The 13,813-nt window shown below is 38.6% G+C and overlaps 1 protein-coding gene across 3 annotated transcripts in view; it reads left to right on the top strand.

Moving 5' to 3' along the window:
* MOCOS (molybdenum cofactor sulfurase) overlaps positions 1-13,813 on the top strand; it is a 209,278-nt gene that overhangs the window by 108,673 nt on the left and 86,792 nt on the right. For all 3 annotated transcript variants that reach the window (XR_005604188.1, XM_039569005.1, XM_039569013.1), the window contains exon 5: positions 13,128-13,204. Coding sequence is in view for 2 of the 3 variants with exons in the window: in XM_039569005.1 (XP_039424939.1) it covers positions 13,128-13,204 (77 nt within the window). In the remaining variant the exon portion in view is untranslated. The remainder of the gene's footprint in view (positions 1-13,127; positions 13,205-13,813) is intronic.

Here is a 13,813-nt window from a genome sequence, read left to right as displayed (position 1 = left end):
GAAAATCATCAAGAGGGATGACTCCAGGGTTTTCAGAGGTTCCCAAAGTAACAAACTTCTGCATTTATGTTATTTTTATATGTAGTTTCAGAAAGTAAAAGGAGTTGCTATTTTGGCATTTTCTCTTTTTGTATTCTTGGGCATGGGGTAAAAGCCTTCTGGGTCATGTAATCAACCTATTCATGGTCAAAGACACCCACACTATGTAATCACCTCTTTATCCTGAGCTTGTGTGCAAAATGAGGGGGATACCTTTGGGACAGGGGAAGGAGGATATGTTGGTTTTGGTTTGTTCCTGCTTCTCATGTTGAGAAATGGTTCTATAATCTCATGTTTTGGATGTTCACAAACTTTTAATTTGCAGTCTATATTACCTTGTGGACAGTTTGGTCATTTATCTGCATTTTGTCCTCTAGCTGTTTTTCCTTCCTGATTATTACCCACCTTTTCCCCATCTTTAGATCTACCAAGCACTTCTACTTAGCTTTGAATTTCCATACTAAGTGAACTGAGTACTTCTCTAAGATAGACTTTCCTTTTCTCTGTTTGTCATATACAGCATGCCACAGAAAGTCTTATCAGACCTTTATTAATGGTGTTATTTTTCTATCCGGAAGTCCTAGCATGTTTTCCTGTTTGTCATCCTCATGGCTGATAGCTGATCTGATAGACTGGCAAATCTAATATTTTGGATGACAGTCCTCCAGTTCATGGCAGAAGTTAATTTCAGTAATCCCTAAGTGCATAATAGGGTTTATGCACAATGATGTACTTACCATACATTGTAGCATATTATACATTTAATCTCATTTCTGTTTTTAGGGTTTTCAACATTATCTGTTTCTTAATGCACACATTATACAGCCCCTTCTCCTGCACCGACAATCTCCAGATTTCACTTCAGCAGCCCATTTTATCTTCACATTCATACCTTATATGCCAGGATCATTACTGAGACTACTAAAAGAGATACTTGCCCCAAAGCCAGAGCTCAAGGAATTAAATGGGAAACCTTTTCCTAGCGTAATAGTTCCCCTTTCAGCACAATTGCTTGGCCTACTGTAACACTCTTCTAATATTCTTTGTTCTATAATAGTTCTTCATATGACACTAGAGGTAATGTTTTACTGAAATCCAGATAAATTAGTTCTTCATTTCCTTTGCCTAGAAAAATAATGTGCTTTTAAAATGGCAGCATCTCTGGGATTGATTTTCCATTGGCACAATCCAAGGTGCGTTTGAACATGCTTTTGTTTACTCATTTAATTGTGCTTTCATTCAGAACTTTTCAGAACGTACATAACACTGAGTTCAAGCTAACAGACATGTTGTTTCCTGGATTACTGTTTCCCTTTCTTCAGCAGAAATACTGTGTTTTCTGCTTTCCATTCCTGATTTGAAAAATTTGCTTACTGGCCTGTGTTATTTGGCTTGGGGAGTTTTTCATGCCAATTTCTTACAATTCTGGGACATAGTTCATCTGTGTTCATCTGCCTGTGTTCAAGTACATTAAAACCTTTGATGTGAGCTTCCACACTCACTTGCAACATCCAGTTGCAATAATTTCAGTTTTGATACTCTCCACACACTTTCAGCCATGAGTCACCCTCTTCTGACCTGTGTTTTTCATCAGTCCTTCTTAAAATCTGAGTCCAAGTACTCAGGTAGTTTTCAGACTTTTCCACCAGCTCTTTGCTTTTTGAATAACAATCATAATCCTTTTCTTTCTCTTTTTATTTATATTCCTTATTTTGTTATATTTATATGTTATTATATATCCTTAATATTTTCCATTGTTTGTAAATAAAGAATAGTTTACCCTTCAGTGTGATTTGTCTTGTCAGGGCTTGGCTCCTGGGAATTCTCACTTTATCCCTGTGTTTTCTATCTTTCCAACAGTAGCTTCCTTCCCTGAGCAGCACTGTTTCTGATTTCATGTCATCATTAATAAAAAGTGCTAAAATTGCACATAAGAGGTCTTTTTTTAGTGCAGGTTATTGCTGGAGACTTTCTCTAAAAGTTCATTTTCTTTATTTCTTTCATACTTTTGGGATGCAAATTCCATATATTTTTTAACCTCAACTTCAAGTAATTTTAAGTCTCCTCTTTATCTAAGTATTTGATGATTTCAGTTCAGTTTTCCTGGCCAAGTAACTTCATTAATGTCTCATTTTTCCCCAGTCACATTCAAAATCTCATTTGAGGTTGCTTATCCATCTGTGACACATAAACTTGTAGTTCGTCTGACCAGGGTTTCAATCAGTCAAAGTCTTCCATTGTGTATTGTATAACTGTTGGTAAAGACAATTTTTCAGGTAACTATTTTATTTGTAGCAGGTTTTGTTTGGGTTTGGCCCTGATATTAAGTAATAATTGAACCTGACCATTTCTGTTATCTTGGTTTTGCTTGAAGAACAGTTAATATATTTATTTCTATGAGAGTGATAGAAAAGTATCTGTTGGACCCAAAAACTTTTTTTTCCTCCATGGCTATATAGCCTATAGCAGAATCTCAGCAACTAGTCCTTCTTGTTTTGAACATCTCACCAAAGACATTTCAATTCAAAATATTTCTGTTTTCTTCACCACTGTCTCTCCTATATTTATGTGTTTTCTTCAGCATGATTTCTGTTTGTGATTTTTCTACCACATACTAATAAGGTAGTGTCCTAGAGTGGCTCTAATCCCTCCATTTTGTACCCCATGTACTTTGTCTTAGCATATAAACATCTCTGCTTTTTTCACCCACTCATTATCCTGTTTTCCATTTGGGTGATAGCTGGGATGCTATTGCTTACATAACGAATGCTTCTATGAATATTAAGTTTTTTGTTTCTCTATTGATGCATGCACTCCTAACCATCTGCTGTTCCTTCACCCTGTTGTTTCCTCAGCTACATGACTCATGCTCTTCTCTGTCAAAGCCAGGGACAGGAGTCATCTCCCTGTGCGCCCTACTTCAAGCATCAGGAATGCCGAGTAATACGCCAGAACTTTCCTGATTCTGGAAGGAATTGTTAGTTGAGATGATCCTTTCTTCTGGATTAGGATGACTGGAAGACCTCCAAAACTTCCTTCAGTTACTGACCTTATCAATGCGGGTCCAGGACACCTTTGATTATATGAGCACATGAAATTCCTGGGGACTCCATCACTGCACTCCTGTTAAAGAGGCAAGGCAGTTGTATGGAAAGGGCTCTTGGCTTTCTGCAGTTTAAGGTGCAAACTACTTAAAACAGTGAGAAACTAGGAGTACTTGCTAATTCAGTATCGCTGCTGTGAATTCAATTTTCTGGAAATATGGTAGCTCTCAAAATCCAGTCCATGCTTGGAAAATCAATTAGAGTTGGTACACGGAAAGAAAAGTTGCTTACTTCTTCAACTTCCCAGTCTTCATACACTGAGGTACCTGTTGACCTCACAGGGTAGCGTGAAGTATTAGTAAGCCTCACAACAATGCTGAAAAATAAAAAAATAAAAAATATTGGAAGAAATCTACATATTATAGTCCCAAAGTGGAAAAACAGTTTGGTGGATCTTGCAGTAAACCAAATCATTACCAGGGTGCACCTGATTTGGTGTAACAGACCTTACAATACAATTTTTTTTTTTTTTTTCCAGCATGAAAGAGGTGCAGAAGCAGTAAGGGTTTTTTCTTGTGAAAGTCATAGTTGGTTGTATCCCCTAGGCATAAAAAGGCTACTTGTATGCCTTAGAGTGTTTTATTAGCTGAAGTTTTCCTTGTATTTGTCTTGTCCCATTCTTCTTTGATGGTTTTACTGTTATCACAAAGGTCTCAACATGCAAACTAGCTAATAAGACCTTATTCTGAACCTTAGTTGTTTCATAGCAGGAATTTAATAATGCCAGTTCTGTCAAGCTGCCAGCCTTTCTGAATACACAGTGTTGTTTCTACATATATCATACATTAAACTGAATTTGGCTGCTTAGTACTCACTTGTTACTACTTGTAGTTGGTGTATGCCACCAGCTACAGTAGTTTCACATACATGCACGTTCACATCAGAAGTAAAAGACAAAAACACTGATAACATTTTATTCTTGCTGACACCTATGAAATATTAATTACATGCATGAAGACTTCTGAAATACACTTAACGCTCATTCCATTTTATAAAAATGAAAATTATTTCCTGCTTGTATTTTATCTGAGTTAATCCAGCATTGCCAAGTCCACCACTAAACCACGTCACTCAGTGCCACATCTACATCTTTTAAATATCAGGGATGATGACTCCACCACTCCCCTGAGCAGCCTGTGCCAAAGCTTGACAACCCATTCCATGAAAAGATTTTTCCTAATATCCGATCTGAACTTCCTGTAGAGCAACTTGAGGCTGTTTCCTCTTGTCCTATCACTTGTTACTTGGGAGAAGAGACTGACCCCTACCTGGCCACAACCTCCTTTCAGATCAGTTGTAAAGAGCAATAAAGTTCCCCCCAAACCTTCTTTTCTCCAGGCTGAACAATCCCAGCTCACTCCCTGTTCTGCAGGGCAGCTTTCCAGCCACTCTGCCCCCAGCCTGTAGTTCTGCCTGGGTTTGTTGTGACCCAAGCACAGGACTCAGAGCTTAACCCTGTTAAATGTCATACAGTTGGTCTGTCCAGATCCCTCACATTCATGAGCACACTATGGGCATCTTTCTTACTGACGGTAACAACATTTGAAGTTCTTTAAGTTAGTTTTTGTGTTGCCATGAAAGCAGAGCGCGTCTTCCCCAAATGGTGGCTCAACACAAAGTGGTTTAACATGACGGTCCTAATTCACAGCTCCCAATGCATTCTGCTAATCTTGGGCATATATTGCCTCTGAAAATTACCCCTGGAAAGAATTTTTTTCTAGAGAAAGAAGCTTTTTGGATGACATCAGAGAAGTCTTTTCACACCCTCCCCCGCCTCCCCCCCACATACACACACACACACACACACACACCCCCCACCCCAACTGAGGAAATAAAACACTCAGAAGTCTTGCTGAATTCACTTTTATCTGTAGTGGAAATGAAGTTTATGCAATGCAGCAATCCCTTCTTCAAGGCACAGACCTTTGTATAGAATGGAGATTACCCATTGGAAAGCACTCATAGGGATTTTTCTCCATTATCTGAGGATAAGTTACTGCTAACCTTATCTGAGGTCACTGATCTGGGGCTGCCTCACTGGCACACACGATTAGACAGTGGTATTTTTAGGTGTAGGTTTTTAAGACTGAATTCATGTTCAAGTTCCTTTCTTGTCTGCCAATTTTTAAACAGATATTTCAATTTAAATCTTTAGCAGTTAATTACAAAGTTATTCTTTATCCCCAAATGTACCTGTTTAAGGATGAAAGATTACATCTCAATCTTCATGAGGAAATAAATCTGTTTATACTGAACACAGAAAAATGATTACAGCTGGTCAGATTCTTGCCTGTGAAAAATTTACTTCCAGAATGTCTTTCATCCTTTCCTTCCTCCTAAGGAGAAAATCAAAGAAAGGGCTTTGAATTTTTATTAATGATTCATTACTCATAGCTGATCAGTGAACAGTTTATGCAAATACACTTTGCAAATTGCTCACTTTAACTATTACTTGGGGTTATATCTGGATATTACCTTCCCATGGGAAGCAGAGGTGTGAACATTTGGATTATTGATATATAATCATGGGAGTATAATGCATATCAAATGTTAAATACTCAGACAGATACAGAAATCATTTGCAATACGCTTGCTTGCACTGAATTGTGCCTTAATGGGGTTCTTGTTGACACTAATAAGTTACAAGTTAAGATGAGTGAGTATAAATTGCAAGCTAACTAGCTGATAGTTGAACATATTATTCTTTGAGAGTAGTTAACCAGCAGGCCTCATGTTCCTAAAGACTTAAATTTAATGTACCTCAAGGAAATATCCCTTTGTATGATGGAATTTAAAAGAGAAAGATTATTTTTGTTTGTCCCTGTCTGCCATAGCAATACAATGAAAATATATTGACCCGTTTTGTGAGTTTGGAAGGGAACTTTTGGCCTGTGACATGCAGTGCATTGGTTGTTTTGTGACCAATGACTTCTAGTGGGGAAAAAAAAGTAGTTTTGTTATTATTTTGCTTTGGAGGGTCCTTGTAGGTGTTGGCAGGGGGAGTATGTTAACCCTGAGATGTAATTTATTCATTGTTTCAGAGCTCTGAGGAGTTGATAATCTACAAAATCACAATGTGTCATTCAGACCAATTTGAGTAACAGGTTTAAGGATTGCTAATCTTTTCAGCGCAAATGGGGAAGATTTTTCTAGATATACATAGTGAGCAAAGTTACCAGCTAGGAGTTCATCAAATTGTACATAAGGGAGAGATGCACAGAGACATTTGAGAAATAAAAATGGATTCATTTATTAATTCAATTTTCTCCTCCACAAGTGGCTGGTTTTAGGGCACTGGATCTCCTTTTATTGTATGAGAAACAATCACTGTTCATGATTGTGTAATGTACCACTAACAGAGGTAAAAAGGAGTTGCTGAAGTGGTAAGAGTAGGTGTCTTATTCAGAGGTCTAGCATTTATTACTGCCCTCCTACCATTTAAATTCTTGGCTTACTGTAGTATGCTCCTGTGCACATAATTACACAAATGTTAGATTATTATGAAAGAATAGTTTAATGGTAGCATATGTGTCTGTTCCAACAGGCTATCTCCTAATTTTATTTACTTGCTTCAATGGCTTTCACTGTGGGAAACAGAGATTTAGTCAAAATGGAATGTGTACCTGAGGTTAGTCATCTGTGGATCATATTCTGTTCCAAAGATCTTACTAGTGGAGGATCAAAAAGCCCACAGACAAATGCTTGGTCTTGGGAGATGCTGCCTTAAAGTTCAGCTGTTGGTGTCGATGTGACAAGGATTTTCCCCGGTTAAGAAAGTGACTAATACAGTCAACTAGCTAATTGCTAAAAATGAAGAGTATCACCTGTGGGAGACAAAGCCAGACAAAGGGAATCATGTCCTCTGGTGACACACAAACACCCTGGAAAACTACCTTAGAATTTTGTCTCAGGAGGAGTTGATAAAAGTTCTAAAGAGCAGAGCAGGGCCCTAAAGGTTTTGTAGCCTAGTAATGATATATTTTGAGTTAAAGAAAAGCAAAACAAATAAAGCTCCTTCTGCAAATGTTGGGTTTTGATGTTGGAAAGCAGTGAGACCAATTAAAATCTGTTCCCCTGCTAATATCAGAGATGGCAATTACTAACCTAAGAACATGAATATGATTGAGAACAGTCTGTTCCTACAGCCATGAGCTTGATACTGTATACCCTTGTTGCTATTGTAATTCCAGAAAATGTCACTTTAGAATAAATAAGAAAATGTATAAAATGTAAAAATTGAATTTGCCAGGACAGATGTTTCATGTGGTGGTGATATGGAGTATCTCTAAGAGCTGAAAAATAGGATCTGAATGAACTACTTTTAAATGCATACCAAGAACCTCTCTGTATTGTTGTACTTTTTAATTAGATGAAAATAAATGAATTGAAAAGATGAAAGGAACTCATGTAACATCTCACTTCAAAGGGCAGCTCCACTCTTGAGGAGTGTTTAAAAAAAAGAAAAAAAAAAGAAGAAAAGCAGCTTATTCAAGAAATATGCCTTCTCTGTGGATTTGGTTTCTCTTTTACCTGCTTTAGAAACTCAGGAATGTCTTCTGTTCATTTGACCTAAATGGAGTCATTACCCCAGTGTAAGGGAGAGTGGCAACTGGCTGACAGTGATGTTCGCCATGCGCTCTTTCGCTACAATTTGCATTGACTCAACAATGCTCACAAATGAGCAGAATTATTTTTGACCTTGTGATGGGATTTTTATCAAAGTTTCAGTGCTCTGGCCTCTGTTCTGGATAGATACTGCACATGTGGAAATGTTCCTTAGCTGCTTCCCAAGGTGAGAACTAGAACACCAACTACCTCAAGTGTATACATATCAGTGCATGCAGCCTGGGAAACAGACAGGATGAACTGGAGCTCCATGGCTGGTCAGAAAGATATGATAGCATAGGAATAATTTACACATGGTGGGACAACTGGCCTGAGTGAAGGATTGTGATTGGTAGTTAAAGGCTTTTTTGTAAACACGGGCAGGGAAGAAGAGGAGGAGGGGTCACACAAGTTAAAGACAACCTTCAGTGTACAGAAGTCAAATAGAGTGATTATGGAAGCCTTATCTAATGCCTCTGGGTCAAGATCACAGGGGTCGTCTCCAAGGAGGATCTTACAGGAGGCATCTGCTGCTGACCTCCAAACCAAGACCAATGAGGCAATATTTGGGTCAACTAAGCAAGCTTCAAATCACCAAGAACCCTGTTCTTATGGGTGACTTCAACCACCCAAACATTTATTGGAAGAACAAACAATAGCTAACATATCATCTATCAAGTTTTGGAAACGTGTGGAGAGCTGCTTCCTTATGTTAGCTGTGCCAGCCAGGAAAGAGGCACTGCTGGATTTGCTACACTCAAACCAAGAAAACCTGCTTTTGTTTCGATCTCGGTTAGAGATGGCCTTGGCTGCAGTGATCACAATATTGTGGAGTTTGGGATCCTGCTGAACATGCTGAAGGTGGCTAGTAAGACAAAGGTTTTAGATTTTAGAAGGAAAACCTTATCACCATATTCCAGTATTTAAAGGGTGGCTAGAAAGAAGATGGAAACTCTCTTTTTTTCCAAGGAGGCATATGGGAAATATGGGGAGTAATGGGTACAAGTTACTCCTGAGGAAATTCTGACTGGACATTCCTGATGGAAACAATCAGCCACTGGAATAATCTCCTCAGGCAAGTGGCAGATTCCCCAGAATTGCACACTTTTAAGATTCAGCTGCACAAGATGTTGTGCCATCTTGTCTAGACCATGTTTTTTCCAAGAAAGGTTGGACCAGATAATTCTTGAGGTTCCCTCAAGAACCTGTTATTCTATGAGTCTGTGATTCTATGCACAGATAAAATGTCTCTATGTCTGGATTTACTTTATCTGGACAAATGAATTGAAAAAAAAAACCAAAACCAAAAAAATCCCTCAAACAACTCAACCACTTATCTGCCTGGTAAGCAAGTCAGCATTCCCAATCCAGCAGCGGATGCTTCCACCCAAAATACCTAAAAGCCATGCCTTGTATACTTTTTATATGCAGAATAGCTTTTATTATTCCAGATATTTCATCACCTCAGCATTGGTTGATTGTCTTGAGGGAATTTCTGGACTCTTGACTTAAGTCAGTGCTGTCCTACTCCAGGGTAGTATTTTTGCCTTCCACCAAATTTTCCTCTAAGTCCTCTTTTCTAACATGAAGGGGTTTTTAGCCCTTCAGCACTTTATTTCCAATCACATCTGCCCAGGCCAGAATTCTTGTCATCATATTTCTGTGTAAAGGTGACTTGGCTAAGGGCAGGATGAATTGAAACTGCCCAGGATGCCACAGTTTCCTTCTGTGTTTCAGTTGCCCTGAAGTGTGAGATGGTAACTTTAGAAAATAGCATTTGTATGCAGAAGTGTAACAGACAAGCAGTTGTGTCACAACAAGCAGTTGATTGTTTCAAAGAAAAACTAGCCCATCTCCATCCCTAGGAAGATCCCAAAGGCAGGACTGCTCACTGTAAAGCAATAGTTTTCTCTTGTGACTCAAAAATTTTTGCTTCTAGAAGCAGAGTTTGTGTGTGACTTGGAGAGGGAGAACAGCTCATCAGCTTCATAACTCCTGGATAGATTTTAGGCAAGCTGCTCTGTTCTTTGTTATGTCACGAATTGCTTAGCCAGTTTGTCAGATAGCAATTGGATGTGAAATGCTATTAGCACTTCACAAACACAATCAGCTAAGCAACTGAGCTCATCCCAGACCTGATTAAGTGAGATCAATTATAATAAGAACTAGATAAAAGAGGTAAGCTTCTTGTTTCTTGGGTTGGTATTCTGCCGTATTAGCCTTTGTAAGTATCCTTTATACATCATCAGCTGCAAAATCTTGATTACTTCAGGAAGTGGCTTCTAGACCAGCATTCAAATGAACTTCATCCTGAGCTGATTATTCTAACACTGCAACTGCCACTGAGTTTATTTGAAGCATCAAAAAAATAAGCCATTGAAGCCAATGTTTTGCAATTCAAGAAGCATGTTTCCTCTCAATCTTAAATACTGTTAAATATTCTGAGAGAGAGCTCTTTGTGTCCCAAGAAGGGAATAGCTGCCCTTCATAGCATCGTGTTTTGCCATGGCACTATTGCTATAGCACTTTAGGCTTAATTTCCTAGATACCAGAAATTATACATGATTCCTGAAAATCTTCACATGAAGTTGCACACCAAGTATTCACAAAATCTGAAGAATATATGTGAGAGTCAAGTGCACCAGAAGTAGTATAAATATACATTTTATAGCAATACCACAATATTCATGCTTTGTTAATCAGAATTGGAAAGCTGCTAATGTAGGAATAGAGGGGGCCATGTGAACAAACAAAATACAAGAGAGGAATGTTGCAAAACAGTCCATGTCTAAATTGTAGAAAGAGAGACTTTCCCATCTCTTTGAGCAGATATTTTTAGCATTATTTTCATCTCTTTTGTGGCTTCTGGTTCTTGCCATGGAGCTGCCAGGAGGTAATTTTTTTGTGATACAGAGAGATTAAATGCAGGATGCATATCATGCCACTACAGTTGTGCTGTTCTGGAGCATAAGGTTTGACCAAAGCCCACAACTCTTTTTTTTAATTTGAATGAAGATTCCTGAGCTCTGAACTATTTTCATAAAAATATTTAAGATCTTAGAAGAGTGACATGGTCCATACGTCTTTCCTATTGTGTAGCATTGGATGTACTCAGTTGTCTGCTTAGTTAATAATCATATCTGATAAACAGAAATACAATTTTTGCCTTCCCTTTTACATTGGGTAAGACTCACATGTCTTTGGCGATCTAGGCTGGCACCTTTGTTGCCCTTTCAAGTGCTTTCTACTATGATAGTGATAAAGTTGTTGTTAGGGGTTGTGCAGTCTCATTGACGGGCTCAGTGCCAGTGCCTCTGCTCTGGTCCAGTTCCCAGTGTTTTGTTTGCTTTGCTGGCCATTGTGAGTAACTGAGCAGAGCAGATCAGTTCCCCCTCACGGATGCTCTCTGTAATCTCTCCTTGGCAGACATATGGGACCACTGTGACCTTTTATGCATCCAGTGTAAGTTTTTAATGTTTTTCTGTATTCAATTCCAAAACAACTGTTAGCCTCTGCCTTATCTTTTCTTCCCCATCCTCCCACATCTTTTATGGCTTTTTGGATAGAGTAGTGCTTCCCTCAGATACTGGTCCACAGATCTCTGTGAAAATATTCCTGGGGTTAGGTCTCTTTCAAATCACAAATGGCCATTTTACATATCATCACTGACAACCAGCAAGATTTCTTCCCTAAAGTTCAAGATCAATTATTAATAATTACTAGGCAAGATTCAGAAATTTCTAGGACAGATTCTTTGGCCTATTCTACGTTAAAATATGTGAACATGAGTGGTCTCTTTTGGGCCATTCATATTTGTAGCAGTCCACCACTTTTCTCTTATCACTTGGTTTATAATTATTTACTGCCTCTATCTTCTTTCATTGCAGCTTAACATATTATCATATATACACAGTACTCTTGCATTTTTCTTTTGTGTGGACCTTTACCAAATATTTTTGGAAGGTTAATATGTCCTTCACCTGATGGTGTCACTTGCAGTGTTTAAAAGATTTGATAACTATAGAAAAATAAAATAGGAAGTAAAAAAATTATTATAGAAATGAGAGCTATTATGATATTCTATCAATGTTTATTTTATTAAAGAAAAAACATTTGATATCTGACATTTTCAAACTTTGAGCCTTTTCACAATACATACTTAATTGTGGCACCAAAAGCTTTTAACATGCATTATGAAAGACTATGCATACAGGAAAAAAAGTAATCCCCTATTTTGTGGTCTTAAACATGTATGTAAAGTGTTTTTGCCCAGGAGTGCATGTCTTATGCTCCACCTTGTCCACTAATTCTTCAATGTAGATATCATCTGACCTTTCTGAGAAAGATCCAAGGAGCACCAGGTCCCTGTGGGGGTCTTGTCCTCATGGTCGGAATTTAATTTTGAGCTTGAACCATGAGATTTGGGATGGGTTCATTTCCAGCATTAACTGTTACCGTTTTGGACATAGCTCCTTCCTCAGAGACTTGCTGTGACCCCAGGTTTAGCCTTGCAAAGTATTGAGTCCTGTTCAGTTCATCAGTAGCATTATTCTGCATTCTTCTTTGTGATGAAGAAAAATGAATGATCACTCCTTAAAACTTCTCTTGGACTGTAGTGCACACACAGCCTAAATTAAACATATTTTGGGCTTCCCTGGTGTCCCTTCTGGTCCCTTGAATGCTTTTGTGCATCAATTCCTGAATACATTCTCACCTTGGAGCTTCACCTTCTCCTGTTGGACTGTGGTAGTAGTTTGGTAGTAGTAGCTGCAGTAGTTCATAAAATCCAGCGGTTTTGTTTCTATTTGATGTTTCCTTTAAAAGATGCTGGTAGGGGATGCACCTCTCCCCCCATCCTTGTATAGTGCTCTCGTTGCAGGTCAGTTAAAAATTAATTTCCTGGAGAAGCACACAGAGGGAGATTTGTTAGTGATCTCTTTGTCTGATTCCTCTTTGCACCAGATTACTGGAGTCTTCTAACACAACTCCATTAGGTGTAATTACATCGGGGGGTAGGGGGATACACACAAGTCTCCACCTGTCTTCTCACCTATTCCCTAATCTCTCAGAAGGTAACTTAGGACCTTAACATAACTGTTAACCATTACTTTAATGTAGGTTAGTACATAGTTACTCTATGTAGGAGAAATTATACCTTTCTATGTGCAAGCAACTGTTTATGTGAACCTCTATTGCTTTGGGGAACATATTTTCACTTCACAGGACACTACAAGACTGGGGGATGAATCCCTAAGGGAAGAGTTCCCACTCTGCAAGTTAGATTCACTGAAAATAAAAATAGTAACTCTTAAAATAGATTTAAAATCTGTACCTTAGCTGCATGTTGTATTTACTGTGCTCCTTTGTTCCATTCTTTAGGTTTGAAGATGGTACAGTCTCTTTTCTTGATATCATTGCTCTGAAACATGGATTTGATGTTCTGGAAAAACTCACAGGTCAGTTAATATAACTCTAATACTGAAGCCTGAAGATTTATGCTCAGGGTACAGGTCTGGTCATATTTCTTATGTGTCTAGCTTAATTTCCCTTTGTAGTTTTACTATCCACGTTCATCGTTGTGAAGATGAGACTTCAGTGTAACTGGCTTATTCATGTTGGATTAGTCCAGCCTGGTTTGAAAGAAAAAAAGGGTCCAGACTCTTCTGGATATGCAAGTCTTGAGTACATGGAGCACTTTTTGTCTGCCTCACGCTCACAAAGATGCAATAGGAAAGTAACACTAGAAAGTAGCTGAGTGACTCACACTGAGTCAACCTTTAAAGCCCTTGATGTGGAGCCAACACTAAAGTCCCAAATAAAACTTGAAGCTGATGTTCTGGCCAGAGCCTGTATGTGAAGAGTGACACTCATGTACCGTGTTTACTCCAGGATAGACTGCTGCTTTTTTGGCTCAGCAACCCAAAAGCACAATCTCTCTTGTGTTTGCTGCCATGGGTCAGGGATTCTCCTGAAAAGAGCAGGAGATGACACCAGGCCAGGGAAGCGTGCTCCACTGGCTGTGCATACTAGACTGAGGGGAACACTCAGCCCTGAACTTGAATAAA

This window comes from Corvus cornix, chromosome 2 (assembly GCF_000738735.6).
Source record: "Corvus cornix cornix isolate S_Up_H32 chromosome 2, ASM73873v5, whole genome shotgun sequence".
NCBI lineage: Eukaryota > Metazoa > Chordata > Aves > Passeriformes > Corvidae > Corvus > Corvus cornix.
This window is presented reverse-complemented; position numbering and strand designations above follow the sequence as displayed.